At 48.9% G+C, this 27855-nt stretch overlaps 1 protein-coding gene and 1 long non-coding RNA gene across 3 annotated transcripts in view; one reads left to right on the top strand and one right to left on the bottom strand.

The window, feature by feature from the left end:
- Sufu (SUFU negative regulator of hedgehog signaling) overlaps positions 1 to 27855 on the bottom strand; it is a 100957-nt gene that overhangs the window by 32334 nt on the left and 40768 nt on the right. Inside the window, 5 exon segments of one of the 2 annotated variants that reach the window (NM_001024899.2) lie at positions 2347 to 2458; positions 4084 to 4240; positions 7008 to 7080; positions 7315 to 7400; positions 7992 to 8134. In NM_001024899.2, coding sequence (NP_001020070.1) covers positions 2347 to 2458; positions 4084 to 4240; positions 7008 to 7080; positions 7315 to 7400; positions 7992 to 8134 — 571 coding nt within the window. 2 annotated transcript variants of the gene reach the window in all.
- LOC148007919 (uncharacterized) lies at positions 924 to 27718 on the top strand. Its single transcript, XR_015653490.1, has 5 exons — positions 924 to 1188; positions 6265 to 6329; positions 8269 to 8342; positions 9207 to 9418; positions 25067 to 27718. It is a non-coding gene; the product is annotated as an uncharacterized LOC148007919 (long non-coding RNA).

Below are 27855 nucleotides of genomic sequence, written 5' to 3'. Positions count from 1 at the left end.
ACTGGTATAAACTGTAGGCTGCTATGGATGTATGAAGTTAGCAAGTACCCAACTCCCCAACTAGGCCAGGACCCAGTTGCTGGTGCCTGGCTGGATCAACTCTTCTAAACTGATCTGTCTCTGTGACCTCCTAGACCCACACATCAGGCTGCACAGCCCAAAGTCCTGACGAAAAGAAAACTGGACAGGCAGACAAAACAGGGCCCTGCTGTGACGGCAGCTTCCCAGGGGGAAAAGGGCAAACGGTGGTGCCAGCACATTTGGGGCTGGCTTTCTCTGTCATGATCTTTATGGTGCATCTGAAACGAGGTCAGGTCCCAGAGTGGGCAGCACAGATATTACAATGGTGCTTGCTAATCTCAACTGAGCTGACTATTGTCGATTCTGAGACAACAGAGAGCTCTGGGAGATCTGAGAGCATGCTGGGGGTGGTCTTAGCCAGGGAGTGAGGAGGAGAAACTGCTGCTCAACTGCTTGTTAAGTTGGTAAACAGGACCAAGAACCTCAGAGGAAGACATTGTTACCCCTTTAGATGTCAGATTTCAGCTCCTTGGGAACCTATTGGGCCCTTGAGCTGCAGGGAGGGCAGATGACTCCAGATCTATTCTCACCCATCTCTTTATACCAGCCAATGGAGAGCAAAGAGTAGGGGCAAAGGGAACAACCTTCTGCCAAGTGCCCAGTCCACCACTTCCTTACTGCCCAATTGTGGTGTCTACAGGAACTGTGAGTCCAACTGGTGTCCCTTGCAGAATCTAGGGGCACAATAGTCAGACACATAAACAAGACAGACAATGAGATATCAAATTCTCTGTCAGAAGTCCTGGCCTTCTTTGAGAGGTGGGAGGGACATTTGGAAGGCTCCACATTTCCTGCACATTACTGGAGGCTATAAGTCCACTAGTATCACTGGCCTACCACCAGTGCCGAGGAAATTCAGTGTAAGAAGTCACAATCAGGGCCTAGGGAGGGAGGAAGGAGTGCAGCTCCGGGTCAGGGTCCAGACTGCAGGTGGAAAGCTTCCGGATGCCCTATGACACAGCTTGGCTACCTGCTACTGCCAGATCAAAACCCAAGCAACCTAAGAACGTCACGGGCTGGCAGCTGTAGGCTTTGGGCAGCACTGGAGGCCTCTTCACGCTGTTAGAGAGCTCAATTTTTCCAGCGTCTGGATGGCAAGTACACCAGGTAAGCCACATTGGATGGAAGCGAGCCCAGGATAACCCTCTCAGTACCATACTCAGCACCCAGGGTGCATCCTCAGTGCTAACCAGCTAGGCCTCTCCTCCTCAGTCCCTGTAGTAGCTGCAGGTCTAGGGCACACTCTGGATCCTCTCTCTCCAGACACGCTGCCTGTTCCAATGCTGTGTTTGCTGTCCTGTGCTACACCACTGATCTTTCCAGGGATCTTGAATCAGCAACTGCAGCCTGACTCCAACCCATGGTCATTTCCAACAGACTGTGTGCAGGCAGACTGCATGCACCATGACCAGTTTACTGTTTCATTTATGTCCCCAAAGAAAGGTCCTGTGCATCCCAGATGGCCCCCAGGGCTTGGGGTTGCCACATAGACTTCTTAAGGGGTAGGTGGATCATCCTAGTCTTGCAGGATTAGTCCAGCTCCTTTTCCACCCAAGCCCCAACAATTTCCTCCCAGGTAGGCGAGGTCCCTGCTCTGAGTGGCCAGCACCTCGGCATCACCTACTGTGTGAGAAGGGATGCCCAGTTCTAGCCTTGCTCACCACTTGCCTCCTAACAGAGGAAGAGGGGGGAGGAAGCAGATCTGACCTCTGGGGGAGCTAGTTTCTCCTAAGGACTACAGGACCCTTAGACAGGCGGCAGAGGCCTGCACAGGACTTTCCTTCCCCTCCCTGGGCCCCAGGAAGGCAGGCAGGAAGAAGGGCCTCAGCAGCAGCCTGCAATACAGGGCTGGCCAGACAAGGAGGTCCCTGGGGCTGCAGCTATCAGCCAGAGCCCAGGCTCCAGGAAGGAAGAAGGAAGGGCAACTCTGACCCAGAGTGAGCTAAGGAAGGGACTGGCTTAGCACAATGGGCTCCCACAAGGTTCAGAGGCCCTCAGTCAGATTCTGTCCCAACCTGGACTCTCTTCTGTTCACACACAATCCATATAAATATTTACTGCTGTTTATAGTCATGGTCCCCTTTGAGGTCCTTTGCTACAGTCCACAGGTCTATGTGCCCTGGACCAGGGCTGCCCTTAAACCTAAAGACCCTGGGTCTATTCAACAAGAACCATGTACACTGCTCCCTCTCATGCAGTGCTCAGGGATGGCCCCTCAGGAAAAATACCATCCTTTTGTCTTAGTCCCAGCACACAGACACTTACGGGGCTCGGTCGTAGGTGAGGCCATTCTGCCTTTGAGAATTGATTGGTGGAAGGACAGGTTTGCTGTTAATCTCCAGTCCTCGCCTCAGGGTCTCCCGGATCTGCTCTGTGTCTGTAATGAAATCACAAGGTTGCCGGTTGGCCCTCTGGGCTCCCAGCCTGAATGATTAGAAGAGCAGCACACTGGGGAGAGGCAGGGCATGGCGGTGCACATCAGCAGACCCAGCACTCAGTGGTTGAAATACAAGTTTGAGATCAGTTTGGGTGGGCTACACACAATAGCACACTGCGTCCAAGTGAAGGAAGAAAGGGGAAGGAAGAGATGGGCCGGCAGTACTAATGGAGAAGGCACAACCAGCAACTTTGCTGTGTGACCTGTTATTGTACAGTGGATTATTTTACAATAACTAAAAACAAAACCGTGCTGGGCATGGTGGTGCATGTCTGCAATCCCAGCACTGGAGAGTTTGAGGCAGGAAATTAGAAGCCAGTTTCTGCTGCAGAGAGAGAGCCTATCTGAGAAATAAACAATAAATAAAATAGCAACGTTGTCTGCAGCTGTGGACACAATTGCCAACCTCTCTTAAGTCATTCTTTTTTTGTCAAAAGCAACTGAGTGTGCACCCCTCTGACTCCTGCAGGAAGGAAAAAAAGGGCTCAGATGTTTGGGTGAGGAGTTGAAGTTGTCTTTTTAGAAACATTTTCATGAGGGATGAGTGTTCTCACAGACGGCATGGAGTGTGGAGGGGCAGCTCCAGGGCATGGTCTGTGCTTAGCTTCTACCCAGCACAAGGAAGGAAGGAAGGAAGGAAGGAAGGAAGGAAGGAAGGAAGGAAGGAAGGAAAGAACCAGGTGTTATGGTGCCTCTGGAAACCTACCACTGTAGAGGCTGGAAGCAGGAGGATCAGGAATTCAATCAAGGTCATCCTTAGCTACACAGTAAGTTGGAGGTCAGCCTAGGCTGCATGAGACCTTGTCTCCAAAGTAAACCAAGTCAGGTATTTTATTCAAGGTTGAAGGCATCTTGTTCTTTGATAAATGAAAAAGACAGAAGAACTAAGAAAGGAAGGAGACAGAAAGCTTAAACTTACATGCATATAAATGGTTGCTTTTCCTTTGGCATTAGCCAGGGACAGCCTTAGCAAAAAACAAAACAAAACAAAACAAAACAAAACAAAACAAAACCCCACAAGTACTTCTGTAGCCAAGACCAGCATGGGAGCGTCCAACAGGACAGCCACATCCTCCTTCTCTAAGCCCTTACCCGGAAGGCAGAGGGAGTAGGCTGACCTCCCACGCCTCTGGGACTGCAGTAGAGGGCAATGTAGGGCTCCACATTCAGGTCCCTCTCATTAAAAGCCCAGGAAGGCCCAAGGAGAGAGACTCTCAGGCTTGGCGTGGCTTCAGGCTACATCTGGGCTCTGTGTTGGCTCTGTGGGGGTGGACACACGCTGCCTTGTCTTTGGGTGGACTGTGTACTTCTTCTGTTAACTATGCAACGGTTCCTACTCACATGCATGAGGTCAGAGTCCAAGGAGCAAGGTGTATGCATAGTTCCCACTAGTGTGTTTGAAATGCACACAGGAAACAGCTCTAAGCAGGCCAATAACTCTCAAGTAGTTCACCCACATTGGAAAAATTCATTTGTCAGAAAATAATCAGAGTGGGCTGCTATTTAGTTAGAGACTTGTCCTAAGGAGCCTGGAAGAAAGGGGCAAGGCAGGGGAAGGCCTCAACCTTTGCCAGACAGCCTTCGAGGCTGCGTGCCGAGGCAGATGCTCCGGCTATCCTCATCGTCCTCCGGAGGCCGGCTGAGGTCATCCCAGGCACACTTGGCACTGACACCGCTCAGGTTAGAACCGTCTGTCTCGATGCCTTTGTCAACTCTCTCCTGCTTGAAAAGAACCAAAGAGTCAGAGTCTCCCCAGTGAACCAGTGTCCCAGGGTTACTGCCCCGGCACAGCTACTGCTCGCTACAGCATTAGCCCTTGTAGGTGCTGAGTGTGGACAGCTGCTGTAAGGTCAGGGCCTCGTTGACCTTGTTCTGTTACATGCACAGTGGCTCCTTCCAGGCCTGGGACTCCTCTGGGAACAGGGTTAGGAGAAGCCAGAAGGAATGAGCATAGACGGACACTTCCTTCCCACCAACATTTGTGAAGATGGTCTTTGTGCCGTCTTCAGCCCTGACAGACAGCTCTAACCTGCTGGCTCTCAGAGCTGAAGGAGCAAAGACCTATTTCTGTCAGGCAAGGCAGAAGGCTTCCCCTCTTCCTGATCTTCCAACGATGACCATGCACACCCCACCTCACCCCCTAGAGGAGTTAGGGTGTAAGCCTGATCTGATTTGGGAACCCGTACCTGCAGTTCCTCACTATAACAGCTAGAGGGGGCCGTCGCCCCAGAGCAGCCGTGCTCCCTGTGCATAGGTGCCAGCTCACTTTGGCAAAAGGCTCTGGATGGGGTTCTTTTCCATTTCCTAGGCTGAGACAGGGGTCTGAAGGGCAGCAACTGCTGCACACTTCCCCCAGAGGCTTTGCCTTTGTGTAGACATTGGCTCCCTTCAGTCTAAACTTCCTCCAAATGGCCTCAAGGAAGAGTTGTACTCAAAACATCCCTGGATTTTCTGGTAAAACATAGTACTATGGTGCTGGGCTTTGGATCAAAGGTCATCTGGAAGACTCTAGCAACTTTGTCCATAAACAGCCATGCAGGCAAAGTAACCCTCCTGTGACAAAGCTCCTCAGAAGCCCCCATGTCCCTGTGCCAGTCCAGGGCTCCCAGACAAGGGCATTGTTCTTATGCCTTGGTCACAGGTGGCCTCCTACCCATAAGCCACCGGTTCTTCTCTCCTCTGGTACTGTCACCTCCTGGAGAGGCTGGCAGCAGGCAGGACACAGCTTTATAGGTCCTTTAGGCATGAGCGAAGGGGTAGGCTGGAGCTGCTTGGGGAGAAGCTGAGTTCTCTGTCAGCAGCTGCCCTGAGGCCCTCCCTCAGTGAGGCAGAGTGGAGGGCAATCAGTCCATGGCCCCACTAGTCCTGAACACTTATCTTTACTGTAAAAAGGAAAAGCTAAGATCCATAGACGCGGCTGCGTGGTTATCCCAGCTACTCAAGAGGCTGAGGCAGGAGGATACTAAATTTAAGGCCTGTTGGGGTGCAGAGTAAATTCAAGGCCAGCCTGGGTAACAGCAAGAACCTGTCTGAAAAAGCAAACCGTGGGCTGGGCTGGGGATGAGAGTGGTGGCGAGCACTTACCGCATCATGTGTGAGACCCAGGGTTACAGGGACAAAGGACCTGCCTGGTTAGGCACACAGCGGGTTAGTGGTAAACTAAGGTCAAAGGAATAGGAACCAGCTCTCAGTGGAGCAAACAAGCCCCAGAGAGGCACAGCAAACAGTGTTCTCACTTGATACATGGAGCCATCAGGAAAGCAAGCCATATTCTTTCACTTTGCCTTCCTGTCTGATGACAAAGACCATAGGTGCTACGGTCGTGCTGGCTGTGATCTGAGGGAGCCTCCAGCTTTCACCATGCAGAAGGGGAAGGCTCTGCTTGCTCTACTAATTCAGGGGACCAAGTCCTTTCTGAGTACAGGGGATAAACAAGAGCCCACAGTGCCCCATGCTGTGTCCCAGTGTGGCTGCAGAAGAAGGGATGGAGCCGCCATGGCTTCTGGCTCTCACATAAGCAGAAGCCACACAGAAGGCAGGTTCAAAGTAGAGACACACGAACAGTTCTGACAGCACTGAGACCATGTCAGGGTTAGAGGTACCCGGAAAGTGGAGGAGCCTCTTGTGTAAAGGAAGGCGCTGTGTGCCCCACAATGCACAGGTTGGTAGCAAAGAACCTACGTCTGCAAACGACATGTCCCTGTATAATTTAAAATGCCCAGCCGCTGCCATGGTCTGCCTTACAGGCCTGCCGGAGCTTTACAGAAACATGCCAAGTTCAGAGATGGCCACCACCTGCCTCTGGTGTGAGGTGAGTAGGAGGAGGCAGTGGTTTGGTGCTTCTGCCCCTGCACAGCATACAAGACATGCAGCAATGCTCTGGGTCTTCCAATGTGCAGTTGTGTGCCAAGTGATCACAGAAGGTGACACTGACACTGTCCAGGCAGCCACAGTAGGGTCAGCTGCAGACTGGTGGGGTCTAAAGACTCCTTCACACATCAGAGAGCCAACCTACCTTGGCAGGGTTGGGGAATGAGTTAGGAAGAATGACAGAATCTTTAGACCAAGCAGCACTCACCCTGCAGATGGGCTGTGGGGTCTACATTGCCCGTGCTGCTGTCTCCCTGACACAGGGAGGGTGGCTCCCTGAAAACGTGGTGAGGAGGAGGAGGAACAGGGAAAGGAACACAGGGCAAAGAAACAAAGCTCCTTATGATCACCTTCCTTTGCTGGTGTGATCTAATTTTAAGTTGATATGTAATTTACATATAATAAAGTCCATTCTTTGTAAATGCACACATATATGTGTCAGGCTTGCTTTTCTGGGCTGAAATCTCTGTTTTCCTACGTGGGCTGTATTTAGGGGACAGGTTCCAAACCATGCCATATTTCTACTGGCTCACACACAGGGCTCCTCCGCTTTGTCAGGATGGAAGCCAGTGTTATTTGGAAGAGTGTGCTAGCAAGGTTTTCCTCACTCAAGACATACTTGCAGGTGTGGATCGATCTCGAATATGGTTTCTCCCCTCCGCATGTCAGTTATCAGCCAGGGACCGCCAGCACTGTGGACAAGAAGAGATGGTGGTAACTGAGGGTCTGAACTGATTGGCAGTCAATAGCCTTTCTTGTTTGCTGTCCCGGGCCCAGAACACAAAGGGCAGTGTTAGTGGTCAGGGACCACAGCAAACTGAGTGCCCCAAAGAGCAAAGCGAGAACTCTATAGGTGGGATAGAGGGAGGACAGCCACCCCAAAGACCCAGGGGTCCAACCTTCACCTCACAGGAACATGTACTCACATGGGCACTGTCCGCAGCAGCTCCAGGATGCCCTGCCCATTCCACTGCTGGGCTGAGTGTAACTCCTCAGTGCAGACACCAACAATCTGTGGCCCAGGACAAGAAGCCACTGTGTTTTAATGGCCATCCCTCCCAGATGTCCAGCTATCTGGACTCTCTCAGGGGCTTCTCAAGTAGCTGGGACATAGGTAGGGTCTGTTTCTAGGCTGGTGTCCCCAAAATGTAATGGCTCCCTTAGGAGGTGTTTGCCTAGCTGAGGGGTTCCTGAGTTGCATAGACAGGCATGGAGGCCTGACCAGGTATCTAGTAGCACAGAGCCTAGCTCTTGGCTACAGAAGAAACAACGGGCAGCTTATACCTTAAGTCGGGGGAGGCTCTCCCTAAGGCAGGGGTGGTCAGAGCTGTTCCCACTATAGCTACACCTTTGTGTACCAGCCGAACCTTCTTCACTTGACCTCATTAGAACTGCAAGGATGAGCAGCTGGGGAGAGCCATGCCCACTGGGGAAATTGAGGCGAGGGGAAGTCCCTCCTGCAGCATGAAATCAGATTAGCCCACCACAGGGGAAGACAAGACCAAGGGGAGTCTCCTGCCCTTCATTTTCCCCCTTCGCCTTCCCCTTGTTCTGGACTTTCCCCACAAGGATAAACTGTCTGAAACCTCTGAGGGTACCTCACCTGGAGGAAAGTAACTACCCCAAAGGGTGTCTGCACAGGCTGCATCTGTGGGTCCTCCGTCAGCAGCATGTGCTGAATTCTTGACTCACTGTTATCCAAAGGGCTGTGCCAAGACACGTGGTCCCCACTACAGAAGGTATTCTCTGTGGAGAGACAGGAGGACCCTCAACATTTGGATCCAGGCCTGGAAGCGCCCCAAGACCTCAAAGCCCAGGTTGGGAGGCTCCTCAGTCCCTAAGCCTCCTAGAACAGCCAGATACACCCATTCCCAATACAGGCAAAGAATTGAAGCCACTCCCGAAACAGCAAATGGTCCAGGATGGCCCAGCCTGTTCGCCTTCACTGGAAAGGGTAAGCTACTGGTGTGTATGCTCGCTTGGCCTGGGAAAGCCAAAGACTTCTAGCATCTGCTGTGCTTCTCCAGTGCCACTACCCGTGGGGGAAGGGCATGATCAAGTAAGCCAAGAATGAGGTGCTTTCCAGTGGGGCCAGCGGACCATCAGAGAGCAAGGAAGTTGGGAACTGTGGGAATCCTTCTTGGAAAATGATCTAGGATTTCTGTGCTGGTGAATCAGCACAGAAAGGGAACACTCAACCTCAGAAAACCCTGGCGAGCTGCTATTAGTCTCCCACAGGCAGCCAGAATTTCTGAGGATCACTGGGGACTTCAGATCAATGGAGGTCAGGAGAGTGCCTGCCCACCTCAGCAGACTGCATGGTTTTGGGGTAGGGGTACTTCTGTGACAGCACAGTGACTACAACCTCAGGACACAAAGGCCTATTACTTAAAAACAAAATAAAGTGCCAGGAGTAGGAGGGGCACATACATGCAATCCTCGCACTCAAGAGGTAAGGCAAGAGGACAATAAGTTGAGGCTAGACTGTGTAGACTGAAAAAATAAAAACAAGAAACCAAACAGAACATGCCTAAGGCAGCAAAGCCTTGGAGAACACTCCCATGCGGTACTAAGTCCCCAACCCGGTCTCTTGTCATGAACACTCAGTGTGTGCTGCTTTAGCCAGCTCATGTGCAACCACAGGTGCCAGGCTGGCCCCCAATTCCCTATGCAGCCAAGGATGACCTCGAACTCTGAACCTAGTACTTTCACCTCCAAGTATTGAGATTACAGACATGTGCCACCATACCCGGTTGTGGATTCCTTTCTAAAATGTGCATGGCTGTTTTGACCGCATGTGTGTCTATATTCTACTTAGGTGTTTGGGGTCTGAGGATACTGGAAGAGGCATCAGGTCTCCTGGATATGAACTTTTAGACATCTGTCAGCTGCCATGCGGGTGCTGCAAATCCAACCTATGTCCTCTGGATGAGCAGGCAGTGCTTTTTACCACTGAACTATTTCTCCAGGCCCAACCACACCCAGTTTCATGTGATGCTGGAGACACAGCTCAGACACTGGGCAAGCTAGGTGAGTGGGCTCTGTCCCCAGCTCCCCTCCGTTTCTTTTCTTTGAACACATATGCAAGGACCCTCTTTCCCATATTCCCCCCCCCCGATTTCCACATCTTAGCGCTCATTCCACACCTGCTTGCAGAGAACCTCTGCTAAATGTGTGTGCCATATGTCAAGGCAAACACGTCATACATGCCACACAGGTGTGCATACCCCAGCCTAGGGCCAGAGGTTTCTGCCTTCACTTGCCTTGACTGTCTTGGCTTGCTCTGAACTCTAATTCCTTCCTGTGTCACCTCATTACCCAACCATCTTTCCCAGGCAGACACAGGCTCAGGGAGCCGCCAATTCTTCCATAGTGTTCATTCAGGAGGGAAGGAGAGTGTTCCTCTAGGAGACCAGAGGAGGAACATGGAGAAGGTGGAGCTCCTTAGAAAGCCTCAAGTTTCTGGACTCCTGCTTGCTTACTCCTGAACCCCTTCTCTCTTCCCTGCCATGTCTATCTATAATCAGCAGCCCCCCAATACACATGCAGGCATCATATTACATAGGCAATAATAAACACTGAAAGCAAAGAGAAGACTTGGGGTCACATGAGTTTACAGCAAGCTTGGGCTATGTGAGATCCTGTCTATAGGAACAAAGATTAAAAGACAGAAAAGAACAACACAACACTGGTGTCTCTGAGACATGGAAAAACACTTGACAAAATTCAGTGCAGACAAAAACAAAACAAACCACTGAAACTGGGACTAGATGGGCGCTTCTCATTCTGAGAGAGGATGTCTAAAAATCCACGGCTGACACTGCGCTCAACGGTAAACCAAAGACTCATTTCCTTCTTCCACCAAGAGCAAGACAAATATTTTCTAAGTATGAACAAGGGGTCTAAGCTCATCTCCTGGAACTGAAGATAAACACGTAAATAGTAAGAAGAGACAAAGAACAAAGTTGAAGGGCTCCATCTCCCTAGGTCTGTTGTTTGTGTGTTGATCTGTGCGGTACTGAGAATCAGACTTGGGGCCTCAACATACAGTGATCTCAGTCCGCCTGGCTCTAAGCTATGAAGCTACAGCAGCCAAGTGAGTATGGGCTGGCTGGCACGAGGAGGCACGGGATCAATACAGCACAATTGAGAGCACAGAAATAAAGCTGCTCGCTTAAGGCCATTAATTTCGACAACGGTGCCAAGACAATCAAGGGGGGAGGGGGGAGTCTTTTCAGCAAATGGTGCTGGAACAACGGGCTATCCAAATTCAAAGGACTCAAATTGGAACTCTTCCTTATACCATAAACAAAAATTGACTCAAAATGGATCATAGACCTAACTGTGAGAGTTAAAACTGCAAAACACTTAGAAGGAAACAAAGAAGTGTCAGATTGGGTGCCAGTTCCCTGGATGTAATACCAAAGGCACAAGCAACAATGGACAGGCAGATTGAACTTCATCAAAATTAAAACCATTTTGTGCTGTAGCCATCGCCATCAAGAAGGAAAAAAGAAATGCAAATCAAACCACGCCCACTTTACATCCGTTAGAATGGTAATTATAAACAATAACGGAAACAAATCCAGAAATGACAAGTATTGGTGCCTGATGTGGAGAAATTAGAGCCCTTGTACCCTGCTGGTGGCGATGTCAAATGGTACAGCTGCTATGGAAACAGCATGGCAGGTCCTCAAAAACTGGAAAGCAGAATTACCATGTGATCCAGCAATCCCAATTTGGGGTACACACTCCAAAGTACTGAACGCAGGGCCTTGAACAGATTGTGTGCTAATGCTCACTGCGGCAAAAACGTGGAAGCTGTCCAAATGCCCATCATGAACCAATGGACTACCAATATGTGGGATTTACATAAGATGAAATACTATGTAGCCTTAAGAAGACGGACATTCTAACCTGTGCTACCACACGGATGAACGTCCATTAAGTGAAGTCAGACAGAGGTGGGGAACCACTCTGTGTAGTCATGTCACACTGAGACGGGTGACAATTGAACTGGTTTAATGGGGTAAAGTTCAGTCTGGGAAGAGGAGGAAAGTACCCAAGATGATGGTGGGAATGGCTGTATAGCACTGTGTGTGGTTTTTTTTTTTTTTTTTTTTTTTTTTTTGGTTCTTTTTTTCGGAGCTGGGGACCAAACCCAGGGCCTTGCGCTTCCTAGGCAAGCGCTCTATCACTGAGCTAAATCCCCAACCCCGCACTGTGTTTTAAGATGAGAATTTTCATGTTATTTATATTCAAACACAATTTTAAAAAGACAACCTACAGAATGGAAAAATAGTGTCAAGCCAAAAACATGGTAAGTCCTCATAAAATATAAGCATATTGTACCCAGAATATATAGAACTCTTACAACTTAATGACACAAACAATTCAATTAAAATCAGGCAAAATATCCAAATAAATGTTTCTTCAAAGAAGATACAACAGCCAATTAGCTCATAAAAAGAGGCTCAATATATTTGAAGGGGAAATTAAAGTCAAAGCCATGAGGAGGTAACAGTGCTCTCTGTATGCAGCAGTAAAGTGGTTGAGAATTTAGAAGACAGAAAACACAGAGCAGTAAGCATGTGGACAGCCTGGGCTGGGGAGATGCTCAACCTGCTTGCTATGTAAGCCTGAAGACCAGTTCAACCGCTCAGAATCCAGGGAAAAAAAGGGAAAATCGCAGCCCTAAGGAGGAATCCAAGACCAAAACCAAGAAAGGGCTGGAGAGATGCTGCCGTGCTTAGTTAAGAGCACTGTTATTCGTGGGGAGGACCTAGGATTAGTTTCCAGTACTCAGACTGGAAAGTTTGAGAGCCAAAGTTTGATCCCCAGGACCCACAGAGTAGAAGGAAAGGACTGGTTCCTGAAGCGGTTCTCCCACTCCCCATGTGTACTGTGGCACATGTATACACACGTGTGTGTGCACACAAGCTCACACAACACTCACACTAAATGAATGTAACTTAAAAATGACACTAAATGAAAGGAGCTAGTGGATCACAGAAGACCACGTATTCTTGCCAGATGCCACTGCTATAGAGAACTGGGAGCAGTTGCAGGAGATGGAGAGGGAGCGGGCGGGGAAAGTTCTGCATGTGCGTCTTTTTTTTTTTTTTTTTTTTTTTTGGTTCTTTTTTTTCGGAGCTGGGGACCGAACCCAGGGCCTTGCGCTTCCTAGGTAAGCGCTCTACCACTGAGCTAAATCCCCAGCCCCTGCATGTGCGTTTCTTAGGGAGATGTTCCAGGCTCACTGAAATAATGGTTTCCAACTGTGAAGTATATATTATGTGAGTTATCAAAAGCTATTGTGAAAAAGAGGAGGAGGGAGAAAAAAGAAGAGGAAGAGGAGGAGACAAGAGGTGGAGGACAAGGAAGCGGAGGGCGTGATGATTCTGGAGTGGGGTAAAGTAGAGGAACCAAGCCCATCTTTACACCTCCCTGGCTCAGCAGCCAGCCTAGCGGAAACCAGCTCATACTGCTGGGACAGCATTTTACTATCCACAGTTGCAGAATCATGTGGCTGTCAGTGAGAGGGACGCTTCCCAATATTTGGCACTGCTACCAAGAGCTCTGCCTTATCTGTGTCCCTGCATCATTATTATCTATTTTCCCCACAACACTAACACACTCCTTTCTCAAACAAGCTTAAAAAAAATTTTTTTTTCTCCATCCCCTGGAACAGGAGTTACAGATGGTTGTAAGCGCCATATTGGTGCTGGGAACCATACCTGGATCTTCTGCAAGAGCAGCAAGTGCTTATAACGGCTGAGCCAGCTCCTCAGCCCCTAAAGAAATCTAACTGTACTCAAACCTACTTTTTCTTCAGTGCTGGGATGAACATGACATACACATTAGGCATGTATTCTACCAAACATTCCCTCCACAACATGTATTTAAACAAACAAACAAACTTTAGGGGCTGGAGAGATGGCTCAGAGGTTAAGAGCTCTAACTGCTCTTCCAGAGTACTGAGTTCAATTCCCAGCAACCACATGGTGGCTCACAACCATCTGTAATGGGATCTGATGCCCTCTTCTGGTGTGTCTGAAGACAGCTACAGTGTATGCATATACATAAAATAAATAAATCTTTAAAAACAAAACACCTTTATACCATCATACTCATACTAAATACTGAAGAGTCATATTGTTCAGTTGTCATGGAGTAAAATCGGACAGCTTCAAAACAATACAAGGAAAACAACCCATTAGGTTCTAGCTGATACTGTTGCCAGATTATTGAAAACTGCGAATGAACACGTTCACAATGCTATACAAGTATTAGAAAGTCATATTAAACTCAGATAAAATCAACAGGGCTCAAAGAACTCTGGTGGCTCTAAGAGCAGAGCACAGTACTCTGGAGTTTGGAGGCCTTTGCCCCTTACTAGTTGTAACCTTAGGTTCAGTGCCCAATCCTAGGCCTCTGGTCTGTACTCAGTGTACTACTGCTATGTGCTGAAATACCACAGAGACACACGTGTAATTGCCAGAAAACAGGACAGCCACTGAGCCTGTAGTAACAGAAAGCACCCAGTAGGTGGCACCGTTGCTCCTGGTTTATGAAACAGATGGCTGGACCCTGCAGGCTTGTCCCAGGGCTCAGTTGTCTAGTGAGAGCCTCTATAAGACAGTAAAGACTTTAGATTGGACACAGGGAAAGGGTTGGGAAGGTTTAAAGCTATGACTTTCATCAACCATTATTGACTCCAATGTAAAAACAAATGGTTACCAACCCAAATGGTTAAATAAGAATAATCAAATAGCACTGTGTTCAGGCTTGATTTAGGAAGTAGTGAAGAGACCCTAAGCAAAAAGAGCCTCAGGCCAAGTTGCTGTTCTAGGGTCAACAGACACACCTTGCTCCAAGCATGTGTGTGGCCAAGGCTGCAGAAAGCATTACTGAATTAAGAGGAGTAAAAGAAAGCCTCACTTTGCAATAAATATTTAGAGAGCATGACACACTAACAGAACTTTCCAGAGAATGGCAGGGTCTGTAGTGGCCAAAAAATAGTCTTTCTTAACAATGAAAGAGGCTTGGTCACAGTTTTCAAGCTAAGGACAAAGCCACAAAGGGCTCATTCTTGAGTCCAGCCTGGTCTTTATGCCCTGAACACTTGGCCCTATTCTGTGGGAAGCCACCACAGGTCTCAGCGCTAGGCCCCAGCGCTGCCCCAGGAAGCTCTGGCCCTTCCGAGCCTTTTTCAAATGCTAATAAAGCCTTGGTTGGAGGCCCAGCTGTCCAGCCAGGGGCTAGAGGGGCTCCTTCCCTCTCTGGTTCCCTAAACCTCCTCACCAAGAGGGACTGGAAATCCCTGGGGTCAGGCCTGGCCTATAAAAGGCCATTCCTAGTAGGGGGCTGGGAAATGGCTTTTTATCCCTTCTCTCCTTCTTTCCTTCCTTCCTTCCTTCCTTCCTTCCTTCCTTCCTTCCTTCCTTCCTTCCTGTGAGCCCTCAGGTTACATGAAAGGCCACTGTCAGCCAGCAGAGTTCAGCCCTCTCTGAATGCTCAGTATTCAGGATATCAGAGAGCCTAAAGAAAGCCAGTTCCAGTCAGTGCCCTGCCCTGCTTGAAAGAACTCATGAGTCCACATGAACATTCCTCAGTAACTACTGCCTGGCAAACCCCTTAAAACCCTGTGCGCGTGTGTGGAGTGTGGATACCTACATGTTTGTGTGTATGTGTGTATATGTGTGTACATGCTTGCAAGCCTAGTGCTGAATGAGTGTTGACTCTGATGGACACCTCAAATTGGCCTTTCCCATCCCTACCTCCCCAGAGTCCAGCTTTAGTCACAGTGCTCTGAAGCCTGACTGATCAGGATATAATAGATTAGCAAAATCTAGGGAAATGGGTTTCAGGAAACAGGTATTGTTTGAAAGAGTGAATACATTCTCCAAGGGTTCCTAATTCATCCTAACCCCGTGTAGCATGATGGGCTGGCTGTCTGCGTTCTGTGTAATAGTATAGTCACACTGGTCTACAAGGAAAATAAGGCACAGCCCCCCCACCCCCAATTTGGCCCTTAGAACTAAAGTGCTTAGGGGGGAAGATAATGTTTTTGGGGGGTTGTGTGGCTGAAGCAAGTGTTCCTTTCCAAGTACTGTTTTGAGTACCCTAGGATGGTGATCAGAGGCCTTCTAGGGACAGTCAGTGATAAGCAAGAAATACGACAGAGGGGCCAACAAGCTAGATGAACCTACAGGGTGGAGGAGAAACAACATCCTCCAAGTTCTCTGACCTCCATGTGCGTTCTCTCTCTCTCTCTCTCTCTCTCTCTCTCTCTCTCTCTCTCTCTCTCTCTCTCTCCTTACATGCGCTGCAGTCCAATAGGGGCAAACATATAGAGGTTGGGACAGGCAACAAGACTCTCCAGAGGTTGCTGTTTTAACCAGGTCTGGTTGAGGCAGTGAGGGAAACCAAGATCACACATCCCTGATTGGGCTCCCTAACTGTCCCCACTGCATCCCTCCTTAAGTTCACCCTGATTTGAAAGCTTGGGCATTTGCCTACTCTGCAGCCCTAAAACACCTATGCAATGCTAACTTCATTTGGGGAAGGGGTGCACCCAGCACTGACATTGAGGAGTACTATGCTGTGGCCCAGTGTCCTAAGACCCCTCTGCAGTCAGATCCACCTCCCCCTGACAGCACTTACCCATCAAAAGAGGGCAGCAGACTCCCTTCCTGCTGAGGAGGACCAGTCTTGTTCTTTCCCTCAAAGGGATCAAATATAGTTGTGAGTGAGCACTTCAGCAGGAGGAGCCTGCAGTGATTCTGCCTGAGACCAACCCCCCCTCCCCCAAACACACACAGAACCCACTCCCCAAGCCACAGCAAGAGCTCTGTCCTACAGCAAGGCTCACTCAGAAACTGAGAAAGCAGCTGAATGTGAGGATGTGCACAGGAGCAAAATCAAAATATGTTCTGGGTAATTAATTCTTTTTAAACACTTGACCTTCTCCTAGGGGAGAGGAAAAGGTGTGACACTCTGGAGCGTTGACGCTTCAGTGGTACTAACTTGCATCCCAGCCTTTCTGCACATGTGCACACACGGCAGCCCTACAGCAGGGCTTCCAAACAGACTCTACCAGGGAAGGGCTGGGGTACAGCCATTCTTTAAGACGAGCAAACATACTACACATGCACAGATTTTCTATGTGCACAGTCAGTGGGCTCCTTTGCAGTTAGAAGACCAAGCCCTTCAGAGTTGAGCTGCTGTGGGTAGGAGCAGTTATGACATTCTTCCACCTGGTCAAGTGGTAAAAGAAAAAAATGTCCTCCTTCAACCCCACTGGCCTTTTGAAAATTCTGAAACTTGAAAAGTTCATTTGAGTGGGGTTCCTGACATTAATTTGGCTAAATGTGGCTGAAGACTCCAAAAAGAGAACCGACTATGCACATAACATATCATCCATCAGGAGGGAAGATGAAGGGAGGCCAAGCCTGCAACCCCAGCCATCCTGCAGCAGGATTTTTGAGATCCTTTTTCAAAAATAAAGAAAAGAAAAGCGAGAAGAAATACCCAGGGTGTTCCTTCTAGGTTTCACATGACATCAATAGGAGTTGGGAAAGATCAGAAATCTAACCACAAGAGATACAGAGCTGTACCCCTACAGATTGTCAAATACCTTTCAGTTGAGTGGGGCATGGTGGCCCACACCTTTAATCCAGGCACTTGGAAAGCGAGAGAGGCAGGTAGATCTTATGAGTTCCAGGCCAGCCTGCTCTACATAATGAGTTCCAGTCCAGTCAAGTTTATACGCTGAGACCCTGTCTCCAAAAACCAAACTAAAGCAGAAAAAAACCCTTCTCCCTCTCCACTTCCTTTCTCTTTAGGAAAGTCACAGTCACAGAGAGAGGACTGACTACACAGAAAACACCGTTCACAGTAAAGGAAGCTCAGTACACTGCAGTTATGTAGGCCTGTGCCCCAAATGAGTCTCCCGGGCTAGCAGAGACAGACTGTGGGTCCCTGAACTCCCTGTGAGCCAGGCACATGCACCTCATTCTCGCTGCTGCTACAGAGCTCAGATTCCTGTAGCCACAGCCCATGGCTATTCCTAGTAAAACTCTACTGATTTCACCCACCAGATGTTTAGCCTATGCCCTAAAAATACTAAAAATAAAAGCCCTAGGACTGGAGAGATGATATAGCTCAGTGGTTAAAAGCACTGGCTACTCTTCCAAAGGACCTAGGTTCAATTCCTAGCACCCACATTTGGAGGTTCACATCTGCCTATAACTTCAGGGATTCTATCCTCTAGGAGGATCCAACACCCTTACCCATCCACATACATAATTAAAAATAAAATCTAAAAACAAAAAGTAATAATGCTGTGCTATGCTAGGCGTGGTAGCACACATTTTTAACTGCAGCAGTCAGGAAGTTCAAACAAGAGGATCATGAGTTGGGGTACATCCTGGGCTACATAGTTTCAGATCAGCCATGGCTATACAGAGACCTGTCAAAATAAAGCAAGATAAATAAAAACCCAGAAAGTCAAATGGCCTCTGGGTCATTCATCTAAGTACCCAAATGAGCCAAGTCCATATACAAATTGTGTGACTCACAGGAGCTCTACCAGGGCAGTTTCTGAGCCGATGGATTTACTCACTGCCTCCTAAGGCCTATCATGTTAGGAAAAAATGTTTGGGCCCTGATGAGTAGCTAAGAGTTTTCTAGTTATTTCCATTGATTGGAAAAAACACGAAGCACAAAGGAAACAGTAAGCCCTTTGCCATATGGCAAGACTGCAAACATTCTAAGCACCTGCTGTGGGTCAAGGCTCAACTCTCCGCCAGCCCTTCCTTTAAACAGAGACGCCTCCTCTGTAGCATTCTTCACCCACTGCACAGCTCAGAGGCGGTATCAGTCTGAAAGCAACCCTTGTCTTTGTTTTTTTTTTGTTTTTGTTTTTTTTTTTTCTTTTTTTTCGGAGCTGGGGACCGAACCCAGGGCCTTGCGCTCGCTAGGCAAGCGCTCTACCGCTGAGCTAAATCCCCAACCCCAGCAACCCTTGTCTGTATCCACTGCTAATCTGCTATGTAGGAAGTGGCACCTAGCCCCCCAACAACTGGACTGGAGGCTCGCCCTAAAGCTGTAGCCTGACTGTGGTGTCAGCTTCCCAACAGGGCTACCTTGTCTGGCCTCACTGGGAAAGGGTGAGCCTACTTTGGCAGAGACTTGATGCACTAGGGTGAGTGAATATAGAGGAGGCGCCCACCTTCTCAGAGGAAAAGAGGGGGAATGGGAGAGCCTCTGTGGGGGTGGGGTGGGAAAGGGGCAGTGTTTAATATAAATAAATTAATTAAATTTAAAATTAAAAAAAGAAAGTGGTGCCTCGGAGGGGCTGTTGGTCGGCAGCAGGCGAAGGCGCAGAGATAAACCGTAGTTTCTGTACCCGCTGCTCCAGGTACTTCAGGTTCCCTCCACTCTCAGGTAAAGGAGAGAGCAGAAGCATAAGCAGTTCTATGTGACCTGACTGAAGGAAGAGGCAGCAATGGTTACTAGTGACAGTGTTAAAGGCAGGAAGCAGGGTTTGCTGAGGTCCAGGTTCTGCTGGATCTTTGAGTCTCTGGCCTTGGAGAACATCTCTGACTGAAATCGAGCTAGCTTTGAAGTCGCAAGACTCCTAAGACTTCTGTGGACTTTAAAGTGATACAGATCTTCCTGGGTGCAGGTGCAGCAGTCAGGGCAGCCGGTCACAGGCACCACATATAACTGCAAGCTGCATCCATACATAATCTGGCAACCTACTTTAGGAATTTGTCCTCAGCTAAGAAGACATAGCTGCAAGTTGCCCACACACGTTCCTTGCACACTATTTGAACAGGGGATAGGAGGGCGAGCTGGAGAAAACTTGAAAGCTCATCAAGGGAGTCTGCCATGGTTTCCATGCCCTTGCACACTGGCTATCACAAACATTGCTACTGAGCTGTACTTACTCAGCCTCCAAGACTTCAATCTGCACAGCCTGGTGCACAGCTGTAATCCCAGGAGTTGGAGGCTGAGGCACAGGACTGATATGAGCTTGAGGCCAGCCTGGGTTCGATAGTGACTGTTGGGGCAGCCTCAGCAACACAGTGATATGCTGTCTCAAAAATAAAACCATCAACGATTTCACAAAGATGACACTGGCTATAGAAACTGTTTATCCCATATAGCACCTGGTAAAACTGTCCAACTAGTTTCTGTTCAGAGACAAGCTCAGAGAGTCACAATCAGACAGGCTGCCTCAGGCTGGATTCTACACAATGCTTGTTTTTCATTTTAACTAAACAGTTACTCTGCAAGTTACAGGCAGAGAGCTCGGCAGCAGCGAGAGTCCCTTCTCCTGAAGTTCCAGTTCTCTGCTGTCCACTTTAAAAAAATAAAAAAAATTTACTGGTGTGTGTGTGTGTGTGTGTGTGTGTGTGTGTGTGTGTGTGTGTGTGAGAGAGAGAGAGAGAGAGAGAGAGAGAGAGAGAGAGAGAGAGAGAGAGAGAGAGAGAGAACAGGGGCTGTTGGAGGACAGCCTGTGGATCTGATCATCTACCCCAGCCTTACCCATCCTTACCCATCTTGCTAGCCACACTTTCCTGTGAAGATGGGTAACTAAATTCCACTTCTTTTTGCTTTTTACTGGGCTGGAATCAGAATTTAGGCCTTGATATCATATTTTCTTCCTTCTTTTTTTTCCTCTTTTGTTTTCTTGAGACAGAGTTTCTCTGTGTATCCCTGGCTGACCTGGAACTCACTCTGTAGACCAGGCTGGTCTCAACTTAGAGATCTGCCTGCCTCTACCTTCCAAGTGCTGGGGTTAAAGACATGTGCCATCACTGCCCAGATCATATTTTCTTTTTTAAAAACAAAAATGTAGACAGGCATGGTGGCATATGTTGGGGGTTGGTCTGGTGCTGCCATGTATTCAGATGCTAAATGCTGGCCCCCAAGATCTGGTTGCTGTCCTGAGAACCAAATGATTTATGAATTTGCTCATCAATTTTTTTCTGACTAGTTAAATAAAAGTGGCAACAGCCTGTTACCGGGGAGAATAGAGGTAGGTGGGGCTTTGGTTGCCAGACTGGAGGTTGCAGGGAGGAAACACAGGAGAGAGAAGGAAAATGAGAGAGAAGGAAAAAGGATGGAGAGAGCAGGAGGTCTCCATTGGATGGGATGGACCAGGAGCATGTGTGGGAGAGAGGTGCACACAAAAGGCAGACTGGTGGAGGAGGAATAACCCAGCGAGACTGGGATAGAGCTGGCCCTGCCAGCGCGTAACTGGGAAGCAGCCAGTCAAGGGTAGAAAAATAGTTTTGGGGTAAGCAATTGTCCAATAATTAAATCTATAGGACTTTGTCTTGATTACTGAAGGGCTGGCCTGGTCGCATTAAGAACTAATAGAATTATTAACAGCGATTACAACAGGCATATGCCTTTAATCATAGTACTTGGGAGGCAGACAGGTAGATTTCTGTGAGTTTGAGGCCAGCCTGGTCTACATAATTGAGTCCAGGACAACCAGGGCTACACAGAGAGACCTGCTCTACCCCACTGTCCTCTGACTTGCTTTTCATGTTTCCAGTGTCACCTGGGTATTTTAGCTGTAGCAAAACAATGAGAAAGTTATGTTTGGGAAACTAAAGTGCTCCAGCTAAGACAGACATTAACAAGTGTGTGATCAAGAAGGGGAGGGAAGACGAATGAACTCTGGGGGGGGGGCAGCATTTGGGATATAAAGCAATCAATCAATCAATCAATCAACCAATCAATCAATCAGGTGCCTGACCTGAGTAGTCCTGTGAAGAGAGGAAAAGGACAAAGGCTTCAGAGTTCAGGCCACCACACTGCTCAGTAGGACCCAGGTACTTCAGTGGAAGCTGACAGCATACTGTTCTCCTAAATCATCAAGTACAAACAAGGTCTGCTTGGAGGCAGGAAGGCTCAGTGCTTAGAAGAGGCCACAGGCTCTCCCAAGCGCACCTTGGGGTGTGCCTCCCTGAGGTATGGGCATCTGGCAGGAAAAGGGCCCGGTAGCTGTTGTGGAATCCAGCTGATCTCACAGTGTTCCCAGCCTGGCTTTGGGCTCCTAGGCTCAGGTGGCCTGAATGGCTGGGACAGCATGTTTACCACCATCTCCCTCGAAGAGCACCACAGCGCCTTTTCTCCTCTCGGGTACGAGCTTCCTGGAGAGGGCTCTGTGGTGGTTCAGACATGCTCCAGGCACCTCATTAGACTCTGGACGGTCAGACCTGCCACTGACTCTGCCCAGTGAGGCAAGAAGGAAGGCTTGACTGGTAGTGAGATCTACTCCCAGGAATGTGAGACAGGGAGAGCTGTGTCTGGCTTACAGGTGCTAGTCGTTTCCTACCCAAGAGAACTGGAAGAAGAAAGCAGGCCAGCCACTATCCCTTTGTATTTTCCCCCTAATAATAAAACCACATCTCTGTAGAAAATTTCAATATGACAGCAGGTACAAAAAAGGTAGCAGCAATGGCTCCCAGCCCCACCCGTCACACTAGGTGCCTCTATGACTACCTTCTTCCTGTCATCCACGTGTCACGAGGACAAGCCATTAGCACAACTGGGACCCACAGATATACAACACAGCTTTCTTTTAATTGTGCTTTCAAAGCTGGGCATGTGGAAGCACACCTCTGTAATCCTAGAATTCTGAGGTAGAGGCCAGAGATCAGAGCTCAAAATCATCTTTGACTACACAGTGAGTTCGAGGCCAGCTTGGGTTACAGGAAACTGTCTCGAAAACCCAAATAAGCAACAACCAAGATAAATCCCCATGAACAGTATCGCTGCTCTCGTGTGATGCCAGGCAGTGCACCCTGAGTTTCCACCTCTGAAACGGTTTCTCAGATGGAACAATCCTGCCTTTGAGGAGACGGACAGTTTTGACCTGGTGTTCTATGCATTTCTCCTTGTTGAACTCGGGATTTGAGCCCTGACACTTGGGCCCCTGCAATACTGTTCCACAGACTTCACTAAACCTGTGCACATGGCCATCAAAACCAATCAGCCAAACAAAACCCAATTTAAATAAATAAACAAGCCTTTGGAGTGGTCAGAAGTATGGTTCCATCACTCCAACTCTCCAGCTGGGCTGCCCTTTTGCCAGTGGCCTACAGTGCCCCTGCAGGGAGCATCCCTAAAATGCAGGTGACATAAACAAAGGAGTCACATTCAGCTTGAAAGCTAAGCAATTAAGACTCCCCGGGAGGAGGAGGATGAGAGCCCCGCAGTAAGGTGAATTATCTCAGCTCAGTGTGTTAAGTAGCCGCTAGGTACTGGGGCTCCCAGAGGCTCCAGATCTGAGGCAGGTTACAGACCTGGGAAGCCCTAAGAACAGTGCCCACAGCAGCTCAGCGGGAGATGCGTTCCCTCCCCCCTCAGGGAAGCACCGGCTATAGAGATCCTCTGGCGGCTACAGTGATCCTCTGGCGGGGAGCTGAAGGCAGCTAAGGCAACTCCATTCTCAGAGCTTCTGCAGCCTCAGACCCCAGGCAGCCATCTCTGCACTCGGGTATTGTTCAAAGGTGGGAGACATTTTCCAAGTGAAAAGTTAGGCTCTTCAGTGATTTCCATGGGCCATGCAATGTTTGCTTATTTTCTGGAGTTTGAGGATTGAACCCAGGCCCTCACACATGGGAAACAAGTGTTCTACCACTGAGCTACACCCCACCCTCACCCATTTAACTCTGCGGTTGTACCATGAGCATGGCATGTCAGGTGGACGTGTGCCCTCCGGTGCAGTTTCCTGTATAAGGCAGGTGGTCATCAGAATTTGGCCTGTGGGCTATACTTGCCAACCTCTGCTCTCAGTCGTCCCTAAAACACTTCCTTTATTAGCTCAGGCTCACTTTATTAGCTCAGGCTCACTTTATTAGCTCAGGCTAAGCCACTTAGACTTTGGAGCACTCACTCATTTCTGAGCACTGACCTGTTTTCCTTCTGGGGCAGGAATGCAATCTTTCAGCTATTAATCTAAAGTCTTGGGAAACGCAGAGAAAGTGTTTTGACTTGCAGTTGGTCAGCATTACTAACAGATGAAAGGGGAAATATTTTACAGATCCATAGCAACCAGAAAAGAGGATAAATCAGCCAAAGGGAAAGAAAATGTCAGGGAACTCACAAAGACTAGGAGGAAGAAAAATGATGCTAATAGAAGCAGGCAGCTCCATTTGGCTTTGGTTAGCTGACTGGGGCAACAAGGGCAGCTTATCCAAGCAGGGAAGCGGGGGTCCAGCTCTTGGTGAGCCAGAGCATCTCCTTTAGGAAGGTCACCAAGCACAGAGAGTAAGGGCGTATTCACGGGGAGCCTTAGAGAGCAGCAGACAGGGAAGGTGGAAGCTGAGGCAGGGCAAGGTCTACCTGGGCAGGTCCGAGTGCACATGTGTGTTTGTTAGTGGTGGGGGAAGTAGGAGGAATCGGAGCTTTTCCCCTTGTGGTGTGCTGCTGAGCACAGGTTGGGCAAGGACCACGAGACCTGGAGAAAGAGAAGGCTGCAAGCCTCCGTGGTTAGAGTCTGGGGAAAGGACTGCCCTGAGCTGGGCTCCCAAGAGCTAGGATGGCCGACCACAGACCAGGAACTCTGTAAGTAATGACTGGGCTCTCACCTTGCATGGCCGCAGCACGTTCTAGGGAAGAACCACTCAGAATGTAGCTAAGGGGCTGGAGAGATAGACGGCTTCCTGGTTAAAATCGTGCTTGTTGTTCTTCCAGAGGCCAGGGTTCAGTTCCAGCACTCACAGGGCAACTCACAAACATCTGTAACTCCTGTCCTAGAGGATCTGACACCCTCTTCTGGCCTCCATGGTACTGAGCATGAACTCAATGCTCATACAATGTGGTCACACACACACACACACACACACACACACACACACACACACACACACACACACACACAGAGAGAGAGAGAGAGAGAGAGAGAGAGAGAGAGAGAGAGAGAGAGATCAAAACGCAGGTACCTCAAGTCTAAGCACATCTTATTAAAGGGAACAAAGTTTGCATTTTGCAAGCCCCTCCTCCCTGCTTCTCCTTAAAAGGTATTTGTAGTTTTCCAGTGCCCTTAGAATCAATTCCAGACTCCATCCTGATTCAATGCCTCGAGGCCTCGAGGCCCAGCACTTCCCCATCCAGGCTGCACCTCCAGCCACCCGTGCAGCCTGGCCTTTCCTCTCCCTCCGCTGGCTGAGGAAGGCACTTTCCCTCCTCCAGGGCTCACACATGCTCTTTCTCTCTGCCAAGAATGTTTTCTCTTCCCTCTTGCCTCCAGTCTGTCCTTTGCCCACCCTGTGATCTAAATGCTGCCACCGCTTTCATGTTTCCAGAGCCCTGTGCTCCTCCCCTCAGCGATCTACAGAATCCAGTTCTCCTTAGCTTCTTCCAGTGCTGTCTCCGCCTTGGGACAGGGTCCTGTTCCTTACACTTCGGCTTCCCCAGCATCTGTAGACCCCCAGTGTGCAGCAGGCACACAAGTAAAATAATGCAAAAGAGGAAAATGTTCTTCCCACCAGCCCTCCCTCCTGCAAAGTCAGGCTGGCTCATCAGATGTTCTCGGAGGCGCACACATGCCTGAAGTTGCCGAGCCTCGAGAATTCTGAAGATGATGTCTATTTGAGTTTTAAATGAACAACTGTTTATTTTATTTATGTGTTTGTTTTTACTTTCTAGATAGTCTCATGTAGCAGAGTCTGGTGCTGAGCTCACTGTGCAGCTAAGGATAATATCAACCTGCCTTTACCTCTGAGGTGCAAGTGTGTGCCTGCCATGCCCTGGCTGCTACAATTTATTCTATAAACAGAAGAAAAGAAATGTTTAAGAACCAAGTCTGTGCTGCCAGCCTGTCAGTACCAGCCAACTGGTCAGTCGCCCCATCTGGGGTGCAGGCAAAGGTCCCTGCAGCAACCGCCCAGCTCCCTATTGGTGTCTGAACTGCCCTGAGGTTGCCATAGAAGAGGAGCAGGCAAGGGCACGGGCCTTCCACTGTGTTGATTCCAAGGGCTGGGACCGTGATTCTCCTGAAAACTCAAGTCAGGCTGGCCTGACTTGTGGTTAAGACCTGCCAAGGGCAGAGCTCAAGCACTAGACTCTAAGCACAGCTCAGGAATCAAGTCCTGCAGAGCCAGAGTTGGCGAGGCTTCCTCCTAATGAAACCCAGAGGGGGGGAGAAGAGCTGTCAGTGGCCATCTGATGAGAAGGAATCCGCTGGCCAAAAAGTTAAAAGTGAACAGAAAGGAAGAGGAACGGGAGACAGACACTGAAATGTCTGCTCATGAGTACTGACATGCTTACCACAAAACCTTCCACAGAACTCTTCCAGGGGCTAGACTGGATTGTAAATCTGCAGGTGAAATGGTGGCTGCCTATCTGACAGCTACAACATTCTCGTTCCTCATGATACTTTTGTACTGTCCCAGGTCCTGACCAGTACGCAAGGGTCCTTGGACCCCTGATGCTGTATTCTCTTTGTGTTGATAGAGCAAGATACCTGAGGCTGGCCCATCTATAATGCAAAGGGGTTTATTAGGCTTGAGGTTCCAAACAGGATGGTGCTATGATCTGGTCACATCATCTTTCAATGTTACCTGAAAGTGAAATAATCTCATTGGGGCATCTGTGTTGAACACGAGTCCCCAGCGGGCAGCAGTAGGACACTAGGAACAAGCCTTTAAGGTGAAGCCAGCCTCTGGCTCTAGCCTACACTGTTTCCTGTGAACAAGACTTCACGTGTTCCTGCCACATCATCCTTGTAGTTTACATCTCTGTGAAACCTTGAATCACATAACCTATTCCTCTCTCAGGCTGCTCCTGTCAGGTATTAGTCACAACAGCGAGAGAAGTAGCAAATACAACAGAGAGGAAGCAGGAAGGTGCCAGGCAGCAGTGGCACACACCTTAAATGCCAGCACTTGAGAGGCAGAGGCAGGTGGATCTGAGTTCAAGGTTAGCCTGGTCTACAGAGCTAGTTTTAGGACAGCCAGGACTACACAAAGAAACCCTGCCTCAAAAACCAAAAACCAAAACTAAATAAACAAACAAACAGAAGCAGAAAGGGCACTGGGCATGAGCAGAGGAGGTCAGTGTATGGCTGGCCTTGCTTTGTAACAGCGTGCTGTCTTGCCAGATAGCACAGAAGATTCTAGTCCCTTGTCTCTACTGCTGGGTGAACAACTGATTCTGCCAGCCACAGCCACACCCAGTCTGTCTGCCAATAGTTAGCCTTTGGCTTTAAGGGACCCCTCCCCACTCTCTGTGGGTGGAAGTAAGGGTTAGGGGATCTTAGGGAGACCCAGGGCTGTACTGGAACTCGGGCAGCAGCAATAGTGGTTAAATGACACAAGCAGAACTGATCGGAACGGACATACATACATACATACATACATACACACACGCATACATACATACGTACGTACATACATACATACATACATACATACATACATACATACATACATACATACTGCAGGACTGATATACAAGTTGGGGGGAAACAATCATCCACCCACTGCCCTGCAAACCGAGAGCTGGGAGCAGGACTGGTGGTGTCATTCCTGGCTGATGAGGGCTGCTCTGCAGAACTAGATCAATGCACAGCACTGCAGCCCCACCTTAGCTTCCCACCTCTCAGCAAACCTTCCAGGGGTCAGTCAGAGCTGAGTTTAGAGGGCCCATCTGACGCTCTTCAGAGCAAACTTCAGAGGCTATCTGCTGTGGTCTGATGGCTCAGTGTGGACACTGCTGTCTGCCACTCTGCATCCACCCGAGTTCATCCTCTTTCCCTCGTCGGACACTGGCCTGGTATTTGGATCCGGAACAGCAAGTCCTAACACTCAGTTGTGACTACACTGTTCAGCATGTCCTCACGTGCAACTGGAAGACGGTGGAGGGCTCTGTATGAAGTTAATGGGTCCAGAGTGGACCAAACAGAAAGGGAAGACCATCAGACAGAATTTCGAGACTATTTATACATGGAGGGTGCGCCTGTGCACACATCAAGCAAAGAACACACATATTCTATCTATACATTCATGTGACCCTGATCGAGTGCAACCACAGGGATTAGTGACAGCTACGAGCCACAAGGAGGGGCTCTCTCATCAGCAGAGCATGATCCACACTGAGAGCCTGATAAGCCTAAATCCAGACCAAAGGACAGTCAACCATACTGTAGAGACTCTGCAGCTTAGTCAGGATTTACTTACTATATGGCCCCACCAAACCATACAGAGTCTATTACATTTAGAACAGGGCTCCCAAGGCAAGTACCTAAATCAACTACATAAAATCAAGGAACAGCCATGCATGATGGTACACATGTTTGATCCCAGCCTAGGAGGTAGAAAACATGTAGTGAGACTCTATCTCAAAAAACAAAATAAAAATGAATCAAAAAACCCACCAGACCATTGACTGATCCAAGCTTGGTTTTAGATGTATGTGATGTGATCTGTGAAACAACT

Source organism: Rattus norvegicus, chromosome 1 (genome assembly GCF_021556685.1).
Source record: "Rattus norvegicus strain SHRSP/BbbUtx chromosome 1, alternate assembly SHRSP_T2T, whole genome shotgun sequence".
Lineage (NCBI taxonomy): Eukaryota > Metazoa > Chordata > Mammalia > Rodentia > Muridae > Rattus > Rattus norvegicus.
The sequence above is the reverse complement of the archived record's forward strand: the minus strand, read 5'-3'. Positions and strand labels throughout refer to the sequence as shown.